The sequence below is a fragment of the Syngnathus floridae genome, chromosome 8 (genome assembly GCF_059516105.1).
Source record: "Syngnathus floridae isolate MCC-2025c chromosome 8, RoL_Sflo_1.0, whole genome shotgun sequence".
Lineage (NCBI taxonomy): Eukaryota > Metazoa > Chordata > Actinopteri > Syngnathiformes > Syngnathidae > Syngnathus > Syngnathus floridae.
In genome coordinates this window covers 6,917,016-6,942,136 of record NC_142420.1, presented here as the reverse complement: position 1 = coordinate 6,942,136, position 25,121 = coordinate 6,917,016, and the positions used below count along the sequence as shown (strand labels likewise).

General features: G+C 42.6%; 1 protein-coding gene and 1 long non-coding RNA gene across 5 annotated transcripts in view; one reads left to right on the top strand and one right to left on the bottom strand.

Moving 5' to 3' along the window:
• igsf3 (immunoglobulin superfamily, member 3) overlaps positions 1-25,121 on the top strand; it is a 64,444-nt gene that overhangs the window by 3,401 nt on the left and 35,922 nt on the right. For 2 of the 4 annotated variants that reach the window (XM_088383374.1, XM_088383377.1), the window contains exon 2: positions 14,520-14,900. In XM_088383374.1, the coding sequence (XP_088239500.1) occupies positions 14,520-14,900 (381 nt within the window). Of the gene's footprint in view, positions 1-11,162; positions 11,232-12,451; positions 12,459-14,519; positions 14,901-25,121 lie in introns of those variants that run through there. The other 2 variants (XM_088383378.1, XM_088383376.1) reach the window with 2 other exon arrangements.
• LOC148394270 (uncharacterized) lies at positions 9,347-14,423 on the bottom strand. Its single transcript, XR_015859927.1, has 3 exons — positions 14,388-14,423; positions 12,143-12,229; positions 9,347-11,513 (listed from the first exon to the last, which is right to left on the bottom strand). It is a non-coding gene; the product is annotated as an uncharacterized LOC148394270 (long non-coding RNA).

Below are 25,121 nucleotides of genomic sequence, written 5' to 3'. Positions count from 1 at the left end.
ATCTGATATAACAGGCATTGAATTGGGATTGGACTCTTGGATCTGTGGTTGCCACAAATTTGTAGCTACATAATTGTACTCTAATCATTCAAGTGTTGACTGCATTACTCACACCACAGCCAAACCTTGGATAATAGCTAAATAATTGAATGGAATTAAGGAACTGTTAACAATCAACCACATTAAAATGTTTTTTTTTTTAAAAAGAGAATTGGTTAAAATAGTTCTCACACTGAATAATTCCCATTGAGACGCTGATGTATTTTGACACCCTCTGAGAGGAGACACTGTAAAGCTGAAAACATTTAAACAATGTGTGCCCCCCATCTTGAGTGCGACCCCAAGGCATTTCAAACTGTCCGAGGATTTCAACTTTGCAATGCCACTCCCTGACGTCCAACTTTGTTGCTAATGCGGTCCAACAGCTGATGTCCCAAACGCTGTATGGCAGAGATTTTAACGTGCGTGTGTATGTGCTCACACAGTGAGTATCATGAGTCAGCTGTTACTCCACTTGGAATGTCGCCCACGTGTCAGCTGACACGAGGGCGAGCGCTGTTGGGATTATAGGGAAAAATTCCATAACTCGCTCTTGTGTAGCCTTCCGCAAATACACAACTTTTTCAACGTCCCCCTCAACCTTGAAACCTGCCAATTTTCACAAGTGAACAAGTCGAATCGTGCACCAGCCTGCCTTTCTACCCCCCTTTGCCCCCCCCCCCTTGTTATTCTTCCGCGCCTGCTATATTTTGTAGTCGCGTGCGTCCTCATTTGCGCCGTAAGCTCATCTTTGCGTGCGCTCGTGACAGCACGCCTTTTGTTCCGTTGTTTGCGTGGCATCATAACAATGTCGACTCAAGTGGCATGAAAAAAACCAACAACAAGCAGCAGATGAGGTGGAAGACAATCAGCTTGTCAGTCACCCAGCACCTCTGCGATAGTTTTCTGTAAATAACGATGAAAGCTCAGGTGGGTATTGAAAACACGCGTCCGTTTGCTGCGGGCTGAGATGTCTCTTTGTTGACGATCAGTTGCGCTCACAACGGCGCGTTGTCTGTTTGCGTTGGCTCTTGCGTCAGATAAGGCCCCCCCTTCTCGCACGGCAAGTTGTAACACTGCTTTGTACATGGCAATCTTTTGGCCTGTAATAGAGACTTGACAGCCACCTATGGAAGCTCACACCAAACCACCATGTTTTACTTCCACTGGCCTGTCAGGCGGAAATTTGTGTGCTTCCCCTGTCGACAAGTCTCGACTCACTATTGACGAATTTCTGTTCGCAAAAACAGCTACTACAAGCTACCGTGCGTACTAAGTACCTCGTCAGCTATTATACATTATTTGTGGCTTTTTTGAACTAACACACCAATAAAGTCACATGCTAACTCTTGATACTCTCTCGTCTCCACTTTGCTGCTGGGCCAGCAAAGGCCTTCCCTACTGGTCCAACTTTTGCCTTCAGCTGTTTCCCAGTTTCCCACGCTATATTTCCAAATGGGAAATAAAATGCCACAAGCTTAAATGAAGTTAGTTGTGGGTAATCCTACCGATAATAGTTCTCACGCAGTATTTGGAAAAGACAGTCGTACCAATCGTTTGACTCCTAACGTGATGTCTCTCCAGTTCATATACAAAGATAAGGGAGTGTGTGAAATGAATCGCTTTGTTGAGGGAGGCTTCCTGTCTGTTGCAGTGATTCAGTAGAGAATGGTGGAAGCTTAAGATAACTCACAGGACTCCTCCACGTTCCAACTTCCTGATAGTTTTTTTGCATGGCCTTTCCTCCCATATCTCATATTTTGGCAAAGTGACCTAAAAAAAAAAACCCTTTGGTGTTTCTGTTGAAGCACTTCACTGTGTTCTTCTCAACTGAATGAGTGGCCCTCCAGCTGCTGCCTCCTCCTCCTACTGTGAGTAGCCCCTGACCTCCTCCCCCACTCCAATTCCAAACAGTGCACTGCCCAGCCCAGCTCCTCTTCAAACAAATCCAATTAGAATCTGCCCCCACCTGAAGGAGGATCCAAAAAAAGATTTCCAACCCCCCTTCTGACCACACATTTTCTTTTTATCAATATTTTATAAGCAAACAATCTCCACCTTTGTTTTTTTCTTTATCACTCTCGAGAAATCTCTATCCCCTGTATGTTGGCTATAAAGCAATGAACGATTGTGACGAGTGCGTTTACTCCACTGGACAATTGCTTCTTCTTGCACGTGTAGGCGGGAGCAAGGTAATAAAAAGAAGATTGTAACTACACCAATGCTGTCATCATAGACAACTAGGTTGGCCACGCCGGTAATTCATTATCCCTGTTGGTACATGTCCACGTTGGCTTGTTTACCTTTGGAAATATGTTGGCTGGGAAGGACATAGTGAATGTGGGAATGCTTGAGCCAGAGTGCTGCATGAAAGTGGAGACCTCCAAGGACAAGCAATTGGATATGTTTGAATGTATCAACGCACCGATGCAGATACCCGCCTCTTGTTAATGACTTAACATTCATACGCAAAGAAATTTTTTTTGTAAATTAACTTGCAGTACAATAAGACCCAATGGGACAAATATTTGTTCGGATTTTGCTTCTTTAGGGGACATCGGGCATTTATAATGAAGTTGTCCAATCATTCATGAGAATGAGAATTGTTTTGCCACTGTGGTCAAATGTGCGGAAAATATTTTAAAAAAAAACATTGTCTTTTGTCAAATGTTGTCGTCTAAGCGTACCCCTGAATCAGGCTTGGTTTACACTGGAGCCCCTGGTAAATATCTAACGAAGAGGTGGCAAAATTGATTAATTCACAAATCCAGTATCAAATTAATCGCCTCATATTTTAATAAACGAGTAATCGTGTAGAGCCATTATTAACAAAGATCAGATCTAATTTCAGGATCTCAAAAGTAATAATTCCTTGATTTCTCTCATCCCTCGTGAAGGCACACTGATTTATATTTTTGTGTTTAATCCAAATAAGACATTTGTAAACATCTATTATTTTAGAAACCAATGACCATTAATTCTTTTTGTGATATTGCTTAGCTGTTGTTTTTAACAACTAAATAAAATCAAATACAACAATAATTGGTTAATAATTAGTAATCAGGCAATAAATATGACAGTGTTAGGATTAATGAATGGGAAACTCCATCACATCAATGTTTGTTAGCGGGCGAATCTTCCTGTATTTAACAGCTGAAGCCACCTTGGACTCTTGACAAGCACTTCCACTGCTTTGCCAAAGAGACCAACTTAGACCCATCCCCCCTTTGGGATTTTGTCTGCTCCGCCCCGCTTGCTGTCAGGCTTTGAAAGTGATAATGAAGGGCCAGCCGGAGGCTTCCGCTTTACTTCTTCATACACACTTGGACACTAAAACACACACACACACACACGGATCCCACATCACAAGATGCTGCTATCATTCATTGTAGCCTAGCCAGACTTCTGGGATTCTCATCAGGTCTTGTAACTATGGCGACCACTCCCCACCTGCAAAGAGATGATCCATATTCAGTAGCTCACACTCCCGATGTGCGTGACTAATTGTCTGCATAGTTTTTTTTTTATTATTATTATTTTAAAAGTACATTTTTGTTCCTATAAAGAGCCTTTCGCCCAGACTGGCATTCTCCAGCAAGAACCAAAGAGTTGTGTGTGTTTGTGTGTCTAATTGCTTATGCATAAATGCATGAATTCACAAGCACATGTCTTTTGCTGCCTCAAAGGCAAAATGACTGACAATGGCAGGAAAGTCTGTTTGAAGCACACTAATTAATAGTTAATTAGTTTTTTTCCCCCAACAATCTGCAGCTTAATTCGCAAACCTGCAAACTGATAGAGAGGTGCCAGTCACACAAAATCTCGCCAGCGTACATGAAGTAGACGCGGCCGTCACAATCGTGTATGAGCACAAGATGAATAATTAGAGACGACGGTGCAGTTTTTCGGGGGAGGATTCGTTTTTACTAATTAACACTCAGTGATTGCGCTTGAACATGACACAATATTAGCTGTTGTTGTTTTTTGTGCATGTTCATGATTTGCTATTTGATTTGTTTCAGAGTGAAGTCTTTGTCTGTTGGATAAATGAGGCCTGGGTGGGGGGTTGGGATGTCGGGACGAGTGGGGGAGCAGGTGTTCATAGGGACTTAATGGTTTTGGCAATAGCGTCTCTTTAACGGAGGAGGTGTGTGTGTGTGTGTGGGGGGGGATTAAACCAGTTTTACAACTTACCCTTAGCACAATTTGTGAATGCATGTCCACCGCAGTTAAACAATAACTGAAAGCTTAACAACCACATCAGTGCTGGGTTTCAACACTGACAGCTATGTATTATGCACTTTCCCCATAAGAATGAATTGGTCTGTCAATGGCGCGCTACACAGTGCAAAAAGGCTTTTTCTTTTTAAATGCCGACAATTATTTTTTGTACTCTTGATTTTGCAGGCGTATCCAATGTCATGGTCCCGGTGTGTAGATTGTTGAGATGATCACAAGCACAAATTTGCCGTACCTTTGTGATCAGAGACAGGAGAAGCACTCGTGCCACCCTGCTGCTGCTTGAATTATTTATTCCGAATAAGGTTAGCAGAGAACAATTTTCAAACAAAACCAATTTTCCTGGCACGTCAAAATGTTGACACCGCTGTGCCTTAAGTGAATCTAATGCCGTTTTGGCACAGCCCGCGACAGCAATGTGGACCTGAATGTCTACAGTTTGAAATTAATGTTGCATCTCGAGTATTTGTTTCATGATGCGTGACACGCCAATAAAAGGTATGCAATATTTGGCCTCAGCAGGGTTGAATCGATGGCCCTTGAGATCTGGTTTATGAGCAGAATAATTGATTAATCGGTCATTTCAAATTTTGTTGATCATGAGGAGTAAAAATAATAACATAAGATATGATAAGTTTTGCTACATTCCTGCTATGATGCAGCTCCATGTAAGACTCAAAATTGAAAGTATATATTTGAAACACATTTTCAAGTGGCTTTTGTTTTGATTTTGAGAGAAAAGTTGTTTTGGGTATCGCGTGCCCAAACTTGGCAACCGGCAGCATCCTGTGATGCGGAGTGCAGAGGGCAACTTTTTGAAGCATTTATCTTAGCAGGAGCTCCGAAGATGATTGCATTTGGATTGAAGGATTTTTCAAAATGGGGAAAAAAAGATAATGGCAACACGCCAACTTTGCTACTGAAGTGTAAAACACACTACTTCAATGTTTTGTCACTATAAAACTCACAAAGATGGGTAAGCTATATTAACTTCACAGTTTAGCTAGTAGAATACTAAATACTAGAATCTTTTTTTTACCCACTGAAAAAACATGGAAACTCACTAGCCCAAGAACAGATACCAAGTACAAAGTAGCTAATGTCCAAGTATGCTGTCAGTGAGCAAACTTGTTTGAAATCCAGTAAGAAAATAATTCTCAAAGAATAAAAATGTATCCATTCATGGATTGTTTACAAAGTACATTTCAGTGTAATGTCCAGGCCCGCCTTCTGCTGACCTTTAGTCAACCCCGTCAAGATGACTACAGTCTACATCGAAGAAGTTCCAGCGAGACGTAATACGATTTAAGTAACGTTGGCTTTCCTGCATGAGCAGATGCAAAACCAAATTGGGTGCCACTGATGGGAATATTAAACTGGAAATCTTTGAAACTGTCATTTAAACACTTCCAAAGATTCGCTGAATGCTGATTATCCATTTCAAACAACGCTAAAAAAAAGGATCATCCACATCATGGTCCAACTGAGAGGCAAATCAGCTGTGGGAGTGGGCGGAAGAAAGGAGTCTCTTCAGCAGAGAGCCATGGAATCTTCGTCTTTCAGCATTCACTTAACTAATCACTGCGAGCACTTGCAAAATGCTCAGTGTGTAGTCAGAAATGTTCATTTTTACACATTTGCAGCTGAAAAAGAGTTGGGTTAGCTTCCATTCATTTGTTGTCCATAGCGCTTGTCCTTGTTTTAGGGTCACGAGTGATCAAGAAGAGCAGCGTCAACCTTGGATTGGTTGCCAGCCAATCCCAGGGCACAATCATTTGCTCCTGTGAACACATTAACATCTTTAAGAAATGCAAGTTTTCTCCTTATGGGAGGAAATCACTGCACCCGGAAAAAGCACATTCAAGCTTGTAGCTACTGGACGGTACAATTACTGTAATTGCAGTACGATTCTGCTGAAACTGTGCTTTCCATTATGCCCGCATTAGATTCAGCAAACCTAAGCATGTTGTAATTTTACCTCTATTCAACCAGGTGAACTCTGTGCTTGGTAAAACAAAGCAGCAGTATGTAAAATACATAAACATGGAACACGCATCAAAAATTTAAAAAGGAACCGTCAACAAATATCAGTGATTAAACCTGTCCAGAAAGATTTTTGGTGTAGTTAAAATATTTCTATCACTATGAGTATGAAGAACTTTGCTTTTCTTATCAACCTAGCATGCATGTTTTTGGAACTTGGGAAAAAGGCACGATTTGAGATTTGAGTACTGAACCTCTTAACTGTGATATACAAGATAACAGCTAGGCGCCCTTTGGAACAAATTCTTTTGCTCATACAAAATCTTCAATTCATTTTGATAGTGTGTGTAGATTTAGTTTTCATAGTAGTCACTTGAGGAAACTGACTCATGGCCCTGTAACAAACAGGAGAATGATGTTGAGTGCACATCTTGCACAGCCGTTTCAGTGTGTTGCATGCACACCCTTCCTCAGTGCACAGAAGCGACACACTTAGAAGTTGGAATCAGGCGTAAAAAAAGCCCCCGCTGCTCCCGTCCTGCTCTCACCAGCTGTTATGTGCAGCCACACAGGTGGGGTCATGGCGCCTTTAGCCCAGGGGAGCCATAATTCAACAATAGTTAGCCTAGCACAAGAGGTGGGTGGATGACTCGAAGCACGTGTAACAGAAAGCAGGGGTCCGATTTCAAGCTTTTTGATATGCCATAGAAAAGGCCTTTTGTCATGACCTCCAAACTTTTTTACCTCTGTTTTCTGTTCGTAGGAATGAGGAAACGGTCTGTTTGCTACCTTAAGCCTGTTATGTATGTGTACCTAATGATGTGGCAAGTGTAGATTATTTCTATAGTGAAGACCAAACACGATTTGCTTTCACATTTGGCATTTTCAGTAGCGATGTATTGTAAAGCATTTTCAGGACAAGGTAGTGGAGACAATGTTTGCAGTATATCAGCAACAACTGGCATTTTACTGCCTCTGCCAAGAAAGCTTGGTGTATAAATGGAGCATGGTCCATGAAGCAGCCCGTTTAATTATTTTTACATTGCAAAAAATTGTCTTTATATTAACTTTGGCACTCTGAGCTTCCATAATTTAATGGTGTGCCTCTGACTCCGACTCGGGCCATATTATGGTCGTGCCTTTTGCTGTTCCAATGTCCTCTGAGTCTTAAACATAACAGCAGTGAATAAACTACAATTAAACGATCTGTAGTGGTTGCTGTGACATTTATTAACGGCACAAACAAAGTAGCAGCCGTTCATAAATATTGCTCAAGAGTAACAGAATGAAAACAAGTCTGTGCCGTTGTGCATTCACATCTCATATTCTGTTGTTTTGCACAAAATAAAAACGAGTTGGTTTTGTTCAAAATGACCCAGAAAGTTGGGTCGAATCCACCATTAAAACTGAAACCAACAGTGGGGCTTGTTAATGTACTAGAAACATAGACCTCAAATGCAATCAAAATATTTGTTGGACTCGTGGAGGCTGCAGAGCTGAAAAGGCAAATAAAGGATTTTATGAGGGAATAAATAAAATGTATTTTCAAACTAGTCAATTCCAGGTTATTGTCACTGCCAATGTAAATAATAATATCGACACCGTCGAATCGTGCTCTCGCCAAAGTCACATCTTTGTACGAGTTCCATTATTTACCTCAATTCTTGTAGAAATGAATAATAGATTGCATCATATTGACCAGGATGTTTTCTGTGCACAGAACTATGTCTCTTTACAGACAAACAAACAAACAGAGCATCTGCCAATTGTTGAGCTGTTTGGAAAAGTCTCTCTTGGCCAAACCGAACATAGATTGCTTCATCAAACTGCTGGTTTTATAGAGCCTCCCTCCATAAATGATTTTCCCAGCATGTAAATCTTGTAATCCCCGCACCATGCGCACCACCTGGCTGCCTCGTTTTACTTGAAATTCCACGCGAGCAGGAAATGCTGACCTATAATGGAATCCACTTCATCTTCCCATTGTCGGCAATGTCTCTGCCTCCATTGAGGCCCTAATGGCCAGTTGCTCTAAGTGTTTGTCAGCTGTTGACCGGCCCGTCTAATGGAAGCTGAAGACTCGCCCCCTCGTCCTCGATTTGTTTCTCCATGTCATGATCACCTGTCCTGTGGCTAGCAGGCATCCATAGCCTTTGGTATTTTCACTGGGAAATCAAGCTGTTTCTTCAAAAAAAACTAAAAAAAAAAACAGCAGGTATTAAAATATTTAATAAAGATTGGGATTTTGTGACTATTCTAACTCAGGGAGTTGGTCAGTAGTTTAAGCCCGATCTGCAACGTTGATCTATGCCATTTATTGCTGTGGGTGATTATCACCCCGGGAAGGACATGGCGTCGTAACTGGGAGGGCACAGCCTGAATTGTAATATGAGATGCTGCAGGGAGCTCATCAATCAAAGGTTCAAGAATCTCAGATTGCTTGTGGGGGCAAATATGAAAGGGCAAATGTGTCTTGGGTTACCTTCTTGTCCTTGCATATTAAATGCATGTAAAATTTGATTGCTTTGTTCCAAATCATTTGATTGGTTGGTATCCTTACAGGGACGAGGTTTGGTTTTTAGATGAGTGAGTGAAGAACTGCAGTAAAATCGTCCTTGCTGGATAACGGATAATCCAGATGCACTTTAAGGGTCTTGAGCAAATGCTCCTCCTTGACTTTGTGCAATCAGATGACATTCCAACCGCATAAATGCTAAAGTGCGACTGTTTTTCAGGGTGAAATCAGATTTGTTGAACTGCTCATTGTATCAAGGTCAAAATAATTTCTTAGCAGAAAATTGACGTGTGTTACATTTGTTCGAAAGCCTTCAAGCCTCGGGCTGCTCAGAAATCTCCAGCCAGTTGGTTTGCTTCGTACTCAAGTACAGATTTGATTTATTTGTTTTCGTTCACACATGACAAAAGTGAAATATTGTTTTTTATTTAAATATACTGCTTTGTTAAAACATAACGGTTTAAAATGAAATGTTTGCTTTCCACACACCGCTCAGAAACCAGCATAGAAGCGACAGTAGTGTCTCTCTGTCGTATCAGGATTGATCTTGCTATATATAGACACCAGCAGACTAATTTTGTCAGGCTCGAATGACTCTCTTATACCTTAATGAGGACATTTTGGATGCTTGCGTTTCTCAATCTCTTTTCAAGGAATGGCCATTTTGTCTCTTAAGGTTGATCATTGCAATCTACCAAACTGTTTTCACTCTCCACATTGCTTTCTTTTGCACCATGCCAATAATGCTAACAGTCTTAATGCAGCTGAGCCCTGCAAAGAGAAGAACCTCTTCTGAAAATGCCATGCTCCTGATCTTTCCCTTTGTGTCTCACATGTACGGCACATGAGGCGGTTGTACGCTTCAAGATTCTCTCTGTTCAGCACCCTGGAGGCGGCTGTCGTTCTCTCGCCGGCTTTCACCCCTTTTCCTTACTTTCATATGCTCCTGACACATTACTTCTTTTCCTCACTTCATTCCTACCTCGCTGTCTGAGAAGTTTCATAGGGTCTTAGATCTTGGAGATGAGTCTGAAGCTCTCTCGGGAAGGTGGGACATTGACTTCATTCGGCATGTTCGGAGTTAATTCAAACATTATTGGTCAAAGTTTAGTCTGCTCCATGTCACTGCCAAAAGTTTTTATTGTAAAAGTTAATGGATGTGGGGGAGAGAGGAATATGGAGGCATCTGTTCTTTCACACAATAGGAGGCAGGCTAGATTCAGAAATCTAATAACAACCTCGTCTTTCTGCTACTGTTTTCTGTGACAAGTGTTATTTTTGTAACAAAAGCATTCAGCAAGTTTGAGATTACTTTCCTTTAGAATTAATAATTAATGGCTGATAATATAACACTTGGAGCTTATTACCAGTTTTAGATCTGAAAAACGATCATCTCAAATGTAGGACAGCAGTTTGGCCAATCATGCACATTTGGGCCGATTATACAAGATAACATGTTTGTATCACCACCCAATCTCTTCAAAATACACACATCAATTAACTGACACATTTTTTAGAATTCGACCCCATTCCTTCATAACAATTTCTGACATTTTGACATGGCCTATATATAATGTCAGTCCAAGAAAGGACAGGATCTGATTCACCCTTTCAAAGTCCAGAACAGAAAGTTGTTTTGTTGCCCATTCAGTATGGAATGAAACGGATCTATAAAAGTCTTCTAGTGTTATTTTTTTAAATTCCATCTTTTGGTTTCTGGATCCCAACGCTTGAAAATGCACTTAGTCTTTGTCAGCGCTGCTGCGTGCACGTTGACTTTGACGAGAATCAAGAGTGTCTTTGCAATTACTCAAACGCACGCATCATATGCATCACACCGCGTGCGTGTCGACTCTGAAATAGCGAGGCGGCAGCAGCCGAGTCAGACCGTGACAGTGCAGCCTTCCTCTTCTCCAAAATACAAATGACGTGACGGAGAACGTCACTGTCAATGATCTAAACTCAAAATCGCTTAAGTTGAAAATTTTACCTCAGAGTCGGCACGACATGCTCAATAATGGCATCGGAGTTATCACCACGGAGCTCTAAATTCTCATATTAGTGCATCTGCTCATGTGCTCTCAGAGACCTCTATACCACTTACGCCCTGCGGGACTTTTATTATACACCTTCCTAGGTGTGTAATTATCACATGTCCTGGAAGAGTGATGCGAGTAGGCTTGAGTGCTAGTTGCCTTGAAACCCACTGAGAATAAGACAGAGGCCACAAATGATTGGATTAGTGCGCCCCCCCACCCTTTAATCCTCTTTTGTTGCATCCTAAACGTGTGTGGATGTGTGTGTGTTTGTGTCGGAGTCATCTGTCTCCGTCTCCTGTCGGCTGGTGTACAGTGAGGTCGTGCTCGGGGGTTCGCCTTCGGAGATGAAGCGGCATCCTGCACGGAACGCATGCTTGATGCTCAGTGTGGGATGCGGCTATGACACACCGGAGGCAGTGAAGGCAGGAGGAGAGCGATGGAGATGCGTGTTAATAATAGACAAATGTGAGGCCTTATCGAGCAAATATGGCCGCTCCGGGATTGACTCGAGCGTTGCCAGAGCTGAAGAACCGTGAGTGGCGGTGAAGGGGGGTAGAGATGGATTATTACGGTTGCGAGGTAGCGGAATTCAGCGATCAGTTTGAAGGTCTTCCGGGTTCGCTCTGTCATTGTCAACCTCTAAACAGCCCACAGAGCGACAGACACTTTGAAGTCTGGTAGAGCTGTTTAAATCCTGCCTGAAAAGACACACAAGCGCAAGGCAAAGAGAGGAGACGTTCGAGGAGGCTTGTAGGGCTGAGCTGTAGAAGCAGGGATTGAAACACAGAGGAACCGGGTTCAAATATAATCACAAGTGAGAAAGCAACTTTGCCTCAGCAGATGCCACGCATGGGGTAATGCTGGAAGTTCTGCAACATGAGAAGCGCCGATGCAGACGGGCGCGACGATGAGTCGAAGCTAGTGTCGGCAGATTAGCGCTCTGACATTACAGTAAAACGGGAATGGGGTCTGAGTCAGAATAGCCGGCGGATCCTTTTACCCGATGCGCGGCCGTGTTTATATTTACATTGTCTCAGAGGCTTACTAAACTTTCAGACAGAGTCGGAAACTCTAAAGCAAACACCCTTAGAGTCAAAGCACTGTGTCGTCGTGCCTTTAGCAGTACGATGGCTCATCCACACATGCAATTTGTTTTTATCCTGTTTCTCTTCTGCCTAATGCAGGCCTCAAAGAACTTGAAATGAGATCAGTGATCTTGAAGTGATACCATAAAGGCAAAAGGGGGACCTTGCTTAGTCTCAAATGGTCAGTTTTCATAGGAAGATTCTTGCAATCTCTGGCTCCTGAAAAGTTCTTCAGTTCTTACCCCAGTCTTGTGAGTTCTTCATTCGTTAGGAAAGACGAATGACGCTGCATTCAAGTTCTGAGCTGGTATTTTTTCTGCGTCGAAATTCTAAAAAAGATAAAAGCTGAGATAAGAAAAAAGATAAAAAAGATTTCTGATGTGCTAAAAAAAGATTTTTTGTTGCATCCTTCAGCCATGCTCATGTTTTTCACTTCTTTGGCGTCTTCTCTGAGCATCTAAGTGTCATTAAACTTTTACAAATACTCGAATTGTACTTTCAATCTCTTGTGGCCTGGTAAAGGCGTGTAAACATGAATCAAGTGCTTAAAGGCAAATGGTTCTTACATTGTGTGCTCGACAGTCTTTATTTTCATTTTCAATGCGGCGAATCGATGATTCCTGTCCAATGCATTTGTTTCCTTTTTCTCATTTATTTGTAAAAAAAACAAAACTCATGTGGATTATGCCAATATAAGACTTTATGGCGCACAGCAGAGATCATCAATTTGTGACTTAATTGAGAAGAAACAATCATTTCAGTGTAAATACATTTTTGGGGGATTTTGTTTTGCTTTGTGTGCAGTTATTTTCTGTCCTGTAAAATGGGTGTTTTGGCTCTACAAAGTTTGAAAAACACTAAATTAATGTACATTGTACTTGAAGGACCCAAACATAGAACTCCTTATATAGTTATATTGTTGTGAGTAAAGAAAATCCTTATATTATCTATTATGATCAATTCCTGCTCATTATCGTTGTGTTCGGAACGGTACATTTTCCAGCTGGGCCGTAATGTACAAATGAGCAGTTCTAATAAGGAGCACGATACAATTACAAAGCACTTAGCTTCTCATTATCTTAAGCCTTTAATAATTTGCACTCTTTTATTCCCTGGAGCTTCATCTGTCAATATTGTATACCTGCGTAAGTGTGAGTTTTAGCCCTCTTCCATTAATGTGTTATTTTAAGAAATCGCTTCAATGCAGCTGATGTGTGCAGATTATTTTTTTTTATCCTCTGGCCAGATTCAGATTTTTTGACTTCTTCTCAGTTTGTAATTTTTACATTTTAAAGACTAGCCTGTTAAGTCCAGTGGGGGTCTTTTTCAGAAAAATAACCATACGTCATAATTACCGTCACCATTCTTATTTTTTTGTTTTGTTTTTGGCTTTGGGTTATCATGGCAGCTCAATTTAAATCCTATTCAAGGACTCTTAAAGGAAATACAAGATTTGTGGATTTAAGCTGCACATGAGCTGAATGGACCTCAAATGTAGTTGACAGAAGACCTGACGTTTTAAGCACAAAAAAGAAAATGATAAATGAGCTAACCGGGCAAATTTGCATGACGCACACCGCACATGGACTTGTGAAAGTCGGTCTGCACACACAGCAAAAACACTTCCATTTCCCTCGGTTGTGCTCACTGAATCGGCAAATGTGCAATGGTGTCGTCCTTTTCCAGCGAGATACGCCAGAATTGAAGCGAAATGCACTGCGAACAGACACAATGCATGATCACACACGCACACACACACACACTAATGACACAGAATAAAAAACAGGGCTGCATAAGTGTAAGGGAAAGTTACTATGAGTGGGATAGCAGGCTGGAGAAGATAAAAAGCTGTCTGGTGAATTATTAATGGCCAAGCATTGTGTCCACTGCCTCTTTAAAGACACACACACACACACACACACACAGCTGCAAATCCCAGTTGTTTGTGCAGACAGGAAACGACATACTTGTCGCTCTGTCTGGATTTTGGGCATGTGTAACTGCTCTGTTGTGTCCGGACCCCAAAAGAGGAGAGGGGTGGGGGTGTTTGTAGCTGTTGGCTGAATGGAGAATGTTGTGTGCGAGCATGTCGGCGTGCAAGCGGGTGCGTGCGCGGATGAGGCAACATTCACACACCGTGTGCCAGCAAACAGTCCAACAATGTAGCGAAAAGTCATTAACAGCTTTCATTTATGCAGTTTGCTATTATCATTTGAGCATTTTTTAATCATTCATGATTAAATGAAAACATGATTTATTCAGGTTGGAGCTTAAATGTGTAAATGTGTCTTTAAAAGAAGACGTTTATCGCCCAAAAAAATGCATATTTATTACGTTCCGCTCACAGTTTACACTCGGTGCATCCGTTTAGCTGTAGAGTGATGAGTAGGTTTGGATAGCAGCTGTTGAAAAGACTAAGTGAATAATTCAAGCATTGAAAAACAGTGTGGACGCGTACACCTCAAGCTCACTCCCGAGGACGTGTACCTGCAGATGTTCCTTTATTTCCTGCGAGAGCTGCGATGCGCAAACACAGCCAGCGCTAAATATTTCAAAGTGCCGTTTTGTAACCCGTGTTCTTGCTTTCCTCCTTATCTCCGCCCCCCTCCCTCTCCTTAGCAGGTGCCGCCGTGGCTCAGAGAGTGGTGACGGTGCAAAGCGGTCCGCTGATCCGGACCGAGGGCTCCCACGTGACAATCTGGTGTAACGTGACGGGCTACAAGGAAGGCGTGGAGCAGGATTTCGAGTGGTCCATGTACCTCCCGACCGCACCTGACCGGGAGATCCGCATCGTGAGCACGGCCCAGCCCAACTACGCCTACTCCGTCTACGCCCAGAGGGTGAACAGCAAGGACATCTACGTGGAGAGGCTGAGCCGTGACTCGGCCATGCTGCACATCACCAAAGTGCAGGCCAAGGATCAGGGCCTGTTTGAGTGTTACACGCCCAACACCGATGGTCGCTACCTTGGCTCCTACAGTGCACGCACCAACCTCACTGGTGAGTCTCACAAGCACATAAATACAGAACGTGGAATATTAGCAAACATTTTCGCTCATATCAAGTCAATTCAGGTCTCATTTGCGCTCCTTTCCGAAGTAGTTCTTTTGGGAACCCTGAAACTCTAAATTAAAGTTGTATCTCAGATGAAGCACTTGAATTCACCTCAAAAATGCCCTCAAAGCGCTTCTCAAGCACAAACGCTCAAAGGTGCAGGCTGTCCTATAATGGTTCCCACTTTGGGAAACTGCTTCATTTCTTTTTTCATGGGATTACAGTAATAGCTCTAGCATCGAGGCACATTTAGATGATTGGGCGCCTTTTATGGTATTGTGCGGCCACACCGGGATACATCCTGTGTGTCCATGTGCGGTCAAGCATTTGGCAGACACTCTAAACATATGCGAGAGGCAGAGTGTGTTTGCCGGAATGGAATCTCATCAACTGTTAAAACTTTGTTCAACTCGTCTTGGTTGCGGTGACAGGATGTGATGCACTGCGGGGTGTCACCTGTTCACCGGGTTTTCCCCACAACACACACACACACATGCACACACACACAAACACAAATATTGCGCGTCTGTCCAACAGGCCCACACAAGTGAGGACAGCTGCCATAGTTGGAAACTCCCTCCCATTCACGGCGGCGTAATGAATGCAGACTTTTGCTGACCTTCCTCTCAGGGTCAAAGAGCAAATTAACCAACTAAATCGCCTCAGTAGTCACCGAAAAACTGTGAAATCCCCGTCACATTGAACGCATCGGTCCATATTAGACACGCAAGCGAATGGAACCAAGGCCCAAATGTTACTTCCTTTTTTGTGATTTCAAAGTTAATGTAGAAATGAGCATTCCAAAAAATGTAAACACTTGCAGAGCTTTCTAGAAGTATCACTTCCTATTGATATTCTTGTTCAGTCATTAATAATTACGATGAGAATTCATGAGAATGATCAGTGTCTTTAGCTAGATCACGTGAATTATGACGGTTACGGCAGTTTATCTCAGAACTTTGTCAGTTTGCCGTGTGTTTTGTGAATGTAGGCTGACGCCTGATAGCGCACATTATTTATAGACGCTAGCTGTTGTGGGACTTTATCTCTCTCTTTTTCCGTACCCATAACCTCTTAACCTGCTTTTGGAAGTCGGGGCCATCGGGTCTCGTGGTTTTCTGTGGCTGGGCTCTGCTGTTCTTTTGTGATCCAAAAACAGCTGCTCGTCTTCTTCAAGCTTTGTGGGCAAATGAGACCTTGACAACACCCCCGCGTCTGTTTTGGCCCTGCCCCCCGCTGTTTCGGCTACATTCATCAGTCCTTGACTTTTCTTCTAATGCGCTTAGGTTCTTTTGATATTTCCGCCGTTTTATGAAGGGACTGCATTACAAAGACCACCGCGTACTGAGAACCAACAAGGACAGGGGCACCTTGATGTCATAAAATTTGAAATCAAACCAAAATTATCCCCAAATTGACACGGACAAAAGACAGCACGAGCTAAAAGGCTGCATCTTTTGGAGTTTTTTTTGTGACACCTTTTTCCCCATAAGGATCAGCTTCATTGTGAAGTGTTGGCAAAGACAAACATGTGAAGAAAGAGCATGTGTGACGCAAGTGTCACCTTGTCACTTATCAACAGCCATTTTCCCTTTCCTTTTCCTGGGTTGCAATTGACAGAACGGGATGTTAACCAAGCAATTTTCTAGCTTTGGAGATAGCAACAGTATTTTTATTTTAAGCTCAACAATGGTTTGAGAAGTATCTCAAATTGAAATGTGTGCGAGCATCGGAGGTTTCAGTATACTAGAAATGAGCAGGAAATCTTCCCAATCCAGTGATTTGAGCTTTAAGTCTCCCTGGTTTCCATGGCTTTGTTTGCAAAGCTAATTACCTGCATTGTGTGTTCTAGAGTGAGCACGCTATCCACGCGAGCAATCCACGTGTCTAAACTTAGATCAATCAAATAAAAATGGAACTGTGTTGTGGCCCCGTGCTTGCTGCCTTAGGGGCGGCGTTAGTAATAATATGCATGAGATTGTTGTAATTGGCTATCACGGCACAAATGCACGATTATTTCCACTGAATTGGGGACATCACCTTTCCGTAATGCTGGAAAAGGTTACGTTTCACTATTCATTTTGGATTTAGCCCTTGAAAATGTTACCTTAATGTTATTTTTGTAAACATTTTTGTGGTTTCTATTGATTAAGATTAAAGATTACAGAGTGATGAGTTTGAGGGTATGCGCCGATATTATGTACACAAGCTAATAAAAGGGCTGAACCAAAGATCCTTCACAATAATCCTCAGTTTTGACCTACACTGTGTAAGAGATAGATTTTCATTATTGTGGTGGTATGAAACAAATTACGGTAGGGGTACCAAAATATTAGAAACACTTATCATGCAGTAGCATTGTGTAGGTTTTTAGGTTTGTTTATCGTCTGCATGTAGTTAGCTTGACACGATTGTTTATGGATTTGTTTTGTCATCATAGGCAATAAATATCAATGGAACATTATGTTTGTCGGATATAGTGCAGGCCTGCCGTCAGAGCACGCTAGTATCTCTGGAAAGCAGAATCTGGATAGCAGACTTAAAAACTGGTAATAGAATATTTTGGTGCTTTGAATTTGTAAGAGTGTCTCACAAAATGTAATGCAAGGCACTGATTTTGTCTGCTATGCCCCATTTCCGTACCATATAATACTTTGGGTGTTTTTACTTTCTGACTAAAATAAATAAATTAAGTTCCACTCCATTCAGTAAACCATACCTGCTGCCCTCGACACGGTTTCAAAATCTGACTCAAAAAACAAATTGTTTTTGGGATAATACAGGCCTTGTTCTAAATTAAATCAGGTTTGAGTAAAAAGTAGATTTTCGCCTGAAAATAGTTTTCATCATAAATTTTAGCAGCTCAGGGGTCGTCTAGTATATCACTGTCAGTACACCACTTCTCAGTTTAAATGTGTTATAGCTCAAGCTGTGTTTTCAGTCCATCGGTGGAGAAATGTGAGAATTCAAGTAGGGTCTGCAAGGCGAGAGGTCGCTTGTACTTCTATGTACACACCTCCAATTTTCAGATCTTATGAGCGTTTGTGTCCCCCCCACAAGACTGACTAAGCACCATCTGTTCTATTCCGTTTGCGCTTAAGTCTGTTGGACCTCCTCCTACACGTCAGATTGGCGTAGAAAAGGACAACAGGCTGACATGGTCGTCATGGCCGTCCTTATCCTACGCACCAGCCTGTGTGCGAGCAAATCCAACAAAGAGTGGGATGACCGAGTAGGACGCTCTTCCTGTTCTCAGAAGCCTTGTTTCATTCCTCGCCTACAAAATGAAACTGCACATACCAGTGTTGAGGAAAGTTTTCTCTCATTCAGGAAAGCCTAATTGGACAGAGAAAGGGTGTCCATCTTCGGAACATGTATTTGCGGAAATAGTGGTATACAGAATAAACGCTGAATGGGAGGAAAAGGAAGCGGGGAGGCAGAAGTAGCAGTAGTGCTTGGTGGGCCAATACTGAGTCGCGTGTGACCAATAAATGATGAGCTCTTCAGCTCAAGTGTGGTGTGATTGGTTACGCCTCCCCCAGGCATTATCCGCCATGCAACCGGCACCATATGGGTGCATTTTAAATAGTCACTGCCTGATGTGATTGCTAACGTGGTGACTTTCCCACCCGTACGGTTTCCAATTGCCATTCGCCTGCACAAATTGAGAGGAAGACAAAGTAGATGGAAAGGTTGGGAATTTCAATGGAGGTGCACCAAAGCTGGTGGGCATTTTTTTTTTAAACCTGGCTGCCAGGCTTCCTGTAAAATGCCACATTTTTTGAGTCGCACAATTGATTTTCTCCAAATTTATGGCCTGAACACACTCATGCACGCAATTCTCTCTGGAACAAATGAATTTATTCACATGCAGAAATGTGACCCTGTTATAAGCAAAGCAATGCATTCCCAAAGATTAGCATGTGCTTTATGCTCCTCCTCAAAATGCTCCAGTTTCATTCAGGATGTTTTTTTTACCCCTCCAGGTTCTAAATATCTGCCCTGGACAAACCTTTCAGTACTCAGCAATAATCGAGTACTGTTTTGTAACAGTTTTGAAACAGGCTAACATGAGATTTAATTGGTTGTTTGAGTTTGTATCTGATCGCTTGGCAGACATTTTGACAAGACATCAGATTTTTCGTTAAAAAAAATGATAAAAAGTCATTTTTCCATGGATGGCTGGAAAGTATGCTTGCCGACTAAAGTCCCCCTCAAATATCAAGACTTAAGCTGGTCACTGACAATGCAACCCTATCTCCCAATTTCCCAGCTGTGTCCCTGTATCTGACTCCTGCTCTCTCCATCAATCCAAATCTCTCGAATCAATTTAGCTCGGGGCCATGCCTCAGCCTTAAGCTGGCGCTGGCCAGGTCGGCGTCCAAGTTTGTCAATAGAGCTGATTGAAGCACTTCATACTGCAGGGTGATGGAGGGAACCAGTGATTGAATAGACATGATGGTGGAAGAAGGATTGTGATGGAAAAATGCTGATAAGCATCTTTGGAGAGACTCGTAGGAAACCTAATGTTGACAAGTGGAGAAATAGTGGGATCGGTAAAAGCAGACGAGTGGATTGAGAATGGAAAGTAGAGATGAATAGACAAGGAAAGTTGTATTTCTGAGTCTGTTGCTATTGATTGGGACTCCATGCCCGTGTTACAGCGGAGCATTTTATCTCTCGGCTCTCCTTGGAGGGACAGTGCCAGCTTTTCACTCTGGCCTCACCCTCACCTCTCGGTTTCATTTCCCCGCTCGGCTTCTTGTTGAAAACTCTAAGCTGCGCGCCAGGCAGGAGTCCAAATGGAAATAGATTCTTATCGCCGTTGCCTGGCTCGACTTTTCCTCGCTCATCCCATCTACTTTAGCGGCCAGGCGCTGCGACATTACTGTCACTGTGTCGTGCCATACACGAGAGGCTTGCACAAACACACACACATGCCTCATTGTCACACTGCGGTTAGCTGTCAGTCAGCGGACAGCTGTCGTCCCCCTCCCCACAACTGAGTCTGAGACTGTGCAGTCGTCCTCTCTTTGGATCTCTGCTGTGCTTTCTCGGATGTGGGCCATAAAAATCTTGTGCATCTTAGTCGAGCTGCTGAATATGTTAGGAACACGGTGTGAAAAGTAACCATTGAACATTTTAACAAATCACACTCCACACTTTCCAATCCCAACACGACCAGCTGTGCTTTTACCACATTTGTAAGGAAATTGAAATTAGCTTTAAATTAGTATGCTAATACACTACTCCCCATGAAGCTTGCTCTATAGAAAATCACATGCTATAATGGTATGCGTGTATCTCACTAGAAAATGCTAATTCACATCTATTTCAGGTGTTGCTCAGGTAGCTTTCAAAGATTGCCAAGTTCTCACCACTTTGCACCTTGATATTCATGCAATTACAGAAATATAGTATATGAAAAAAATTCCCAACTCTCTGCTCCAAATATTGCTGCAGTGAAGCAATCAAGGTGTAATATGAGTGTTAAGCGTATTTTACCTCTCAAATTTTTTTTCAACGACACCCTGATCTCATTTAGCTTTGTCCAATAGCCACCCACCCAACTGGGTAAGAGCTTTGAGAGGATGAAAGGGGATTTTGTGTTTTCCTATATGTTGGTGTGTGTTCTCCATCGTCTATATGTTTATTAATGTTTATATAATTGGCTAAAGATGCAGCTCTGTTCCTGCAGTTGATTCGATTAGTTAAGCTAAGCACCAACCCTCCAGGGCCTGCTGCCTCTTCTCTGTGAGATTACCAGAGCACAGCCACAGTTTGAATATGAATACAACATGAATATGGATGTGCTAACGACTATTTGTGTTCGAGTCTTTAAAACGTGCACAAGTGAAGTGCGGAACTTGCTGCATAATTGCCTCCAGGAAACGTACGGTTGGGCGTCTCGTTGAGATGGGCCACTTGCGTATTCTCCGACGCTTTGAAGCCTTATCTATGCCACGGCGGGGTCAGCGAGTCTTTCTCTGTTTGTGTTCGACAACATATCTGCAAAACGTACATGCGAAAGAGAGACGGGTTATTCAAACACTTGACACATTGCGAATGCCGCCAGATAAATATCCTCAGGGATGTTCAATCATGTGTTAGAGGAGAGAAGACTGGATTTGTTCAACAGTAATCTTTGCTTGGATAACACTGCAATGTCAAGTCATGGTTAGTTGAGCCTCAAAAGAGCATTTTTTACCGAGACGTAAAGTGCGAGTAAGTCAGCAGGTGCCATAATATGAATTCCCTGGCTTGTATTGTAAAAGTAGTTTGGGAATTGTTTTTTTCTGTTTTTTTTGCTATACCACAAGAAGAAACATTTGACTCCAGAAGAGACTGAAAGCTGCAAGAAAATATGTGAATCGCCAACTTCCAGAGGAAGACACAATAGGGTAGTGTAAGCATGAGTGTTTATTTTTGTCCATTATAATCGCACGTCCTCAAATCTCAACCAATGAGGAACCACCTGTGATTATGGTATCGGTGCGACACACAAAACATCAATCGAAAAAGGAGAACCCGAAGAAAAGGTCAATCTTGATTTCACAGTTAATGGCAAACGAGTTCCCCTTCTACCATTTTTTTTCAGTTTAGGCCCTTCAGAGCTGCTTGTATTGGTTTATAGATTAGCAAAGCAGCCACCTCATTAGCAGTCGAATCTAGTCACAATCTCATTGTTTGCAGAGGTCGCGTTAGAAAGGCTGATGTAAAAGTGGAAATGATGTAAGGGCTTTGTGTGGAGCTTAGGCTGTTGTCCCTTGCTGCTTGTTCGGTTTTCCCCCTAAAATTAAGCTCTGGACAAATGTACAATTGACATCATTTCCCACCAGTTAACTCATGATCTCATTTGAAAACAATCGAAATGGGAAGCCGGCTAATGCCGGCACTTACTGAAACAGTGACTTGTTTGCCTTGTTTGACTTGTGAGTTGGTAGAAAGAGAGGTGTGTTTTTACAAGTGAGGGTGGAGTGATGATCTGTTTATCCCTCCCAGAAAGTCTGGCAGCGCAGATTGGCAGTGGCTCATTTGCCTCACCTGCTGTTTTGCTGGATGGCAGCCGGTTGACTGACTGAGCAAAGAACCATTTCCCTTTTCAGACACAATTCCATCTCTAGATTGCTCCTGGTCTGAGCTGAGGGTTGACCTCTTGACCATGTGGCATTCAGACTAACCATTGTGCTTACCAAGTAGTGCTGACTTTTGCTATTTCTCGTCATCTTTCCACTAAGTGGTGCAGTTCTGCGTGCTTTATGCTGCAGCTCCGATTCATTTCCATTGTTTCCGGCTGTTGACAGATTAGCCTAGCAGATATATGCATAACCTCCATTTATTGGATCGGAAATCATTTTGTTCTGCCCTTGTCGTCTTGGTTTAAAATGGAGGTGGCAGGGAGCTTGTATGCTACCTTCCCCTTTATTTAGAGAGGAGGTTTGTAGAACTGGCAGAATGACAAGGCTGTGTACACTGATTAAAACACAGCGGTATGATTTATAAGGTTTATTAACTCACCCAGACACGCACACATGAGTATGCACAGGAAAATGGTCAGATGGCCGCGACTATAACCGGTTCTGTCCTCCGGGAAGTCTTTAATTGGTCACAGCGCTTTGCCATCTGGGGTTGGTGTGACGTACGGAGGGAGGGATGTAGGGATGCGGGATCCCGGCAAAGAAATCAAGAAGAGGAAAGGCAGCGCAGCGCAGGGATGAAACCTATTAGGAGTTTAATACCGGCACCCCGTCTACAGTGGGAATCATGATATGCTTGATCAATGCTGTTTATAATGTCACAGCATACCACTGCACATGGAGTACCCGTGTGCATCGGTGCAAGCCTTTGGGTAGATTAGGTAATTGCTCTCGTGGGATTTGTCTGGGGTTTTTTTTTCTTCTTTTCTGTATGTCAGGGTGAGGTTTTATTTGGATGTTGGCAGTCTTTGGCAAATCCCACGTGTCCCCACAACCTCTGTTCCTGCAGGGACGTGGAAGACAAACAGTCAGTGGCTGTCTGATGGAAAAAAGTTGCAGCTGGGAAAGATGGCAGGGAGGAAAAACAGGGCGGGCGATGCTAAACGGAGGGGTATTTTGCGCATGTTTTAGGCACGGGGAATAAATCTTTGATGTTATGAAGGATTTTAGTCAACGATAGCTTTGCGCACAGCTCGTCTCAAACACTCTCAGAAAGATTTGTCTTTCATACTCCCACCTCTCTTCAGACTACCCCTCCTCATGCCTTACCATTTAATCTCCGCTTATTCTCCATCTTCCCAACACACTTACTCAGCCTCATTTCCTGGCGGGGCCTCAGTTAGAGGTAATGTCATAATTGTTTATATACCTGTGCGCGCGCGTGCGTGCGTGTTGTGCACGCATCTCGTTAAATCCTCCTCTTGTGCCTTTGTATAAACAGAGTCTCATATTTGAGTCTTCTCACCGCGAATCCCTGTCTTATCACAGCACTCAGCCTTATAAATCCACGTCACCATTCAGCCTCTACAATAACAAAAGGCAAACCGCTTCATTCTTTGCCCAGCGCGCATTTCACTCCTCTCCCACTTTATGCCTTTGTTACGCCGCCGGATTGTGCGGTTCAATTAGAAAAATGGACGTATGCGAGGTTTCAGACATGAAACTGGCTCAAACTTGTGGGATGACCGAAGAGTGCACCACTTAAAGCCAGGCATATAGCCAAGTCTTTGCTTGACTTTTTTTTTTTTTTTTGTAAAACCTCCTATTAAACTATACAAAAAAAAAATCTGCAATATTTTTCTCTCGGCCGAAAATCGCTTTACTATATTCCGTCAATAAACGTTTTGCAGAACAAATTATAAATACTTTTACACATCTTCATTGGCAGCCTCACAAGGCTACAAAATTCAAAACTGCCATCAGGCTGTATATCTCCATGGGATTATCTGGCACAATACAAAGCCAATGTGCCCGTTGAAGTCTCCATCAAGCGCTTAGTGGGCTTACCATCAGGCCACCTATGGAATCAATCTGTATTACATTAATGAGGAAAGCATAAGCCCCTCACATATACGCAAATAACAATTATGCAGTTACGCTATGCTGGATAAACCCGCATGTGCGTAGAAGTTCTTGGGGCTATTACACCAGCTTTGTTAAGTACTATGTCAACAAGCATAACGACTAATAATTTCACTTCTTGGTGAACAAGCCTGCTGGTCTACTCCCACCTGATCTGCCTTAAAGCATTTAAAAGCTAAAAATAGTGACCGTGCAATGAAGACTGCCAGCAACCTCAAATGCTAGCGCATTTTTATCAAGGATCTAACAACAGACATATTTGAGGTGTCACGTTTCCGCCGCTGCTCAGTTCATCTTGACACAATAGGAATTAGATTGGAGAATCTTGATTTCTTTTCTGCATTTAAATATGAGGCGTGTAGGCGAGATGGTGATAGCTGCATCAGCCACGTAAAATATACGACATCATGGCAACGCAATGAAAATCAACCCACCAAAGAATTTGACAAAAAAGGAATGTGACACTGTAAACAATGGATAACATTGGAAGACATGCGGCATTTTGTCTTCTCATTCTTGGTGTGCCACTGTTTATTTGAAGAGGAAGACAAGCTATATTTGAGAAGAGGCGCTTAGTGTCGGTTCAAATTATTCACATTGTCGCATGGAGGGAAAAGTCTGTCAAGAAGTCAAAGGGCTGATTATTTGACTCCTTATTTTAGGTAAAGTGACTGAGCCCTTGAAATGAGCTAAAGGTATCTTTCTGGGCATGATGGTGGACCCTACGTGAATCCAATAGATTAAAAAAAAATCTTACTGATGAGAATCAGAAGGACAGCAGATAAGATGTCATCAGAGGAGTCCAATAAAGAGCACTTGAGTGCTGAAGATGCAAGCTGTGCCCACAGTCAAGTGTTTGATTATTAAATGGAAAATGCTAACCGAGAGATCTGACACATCTTTAACGAATACTGACTTGTAGACAACCCCAGATGGGAGAAAACAGTTAATTTCGAGGTTGAGCTAAGACCCTGTAAAGATTTCAGTTCAAGTGGACTTTGGAACGGCTGTGTACTTGTTAACCCCCCCCCGGAGTCTAACACATTTCCGCAAGAGCAGCAAAAAATGCATCTTAGGATATTTTCCTAGCCAGGCCAATCGATGCATT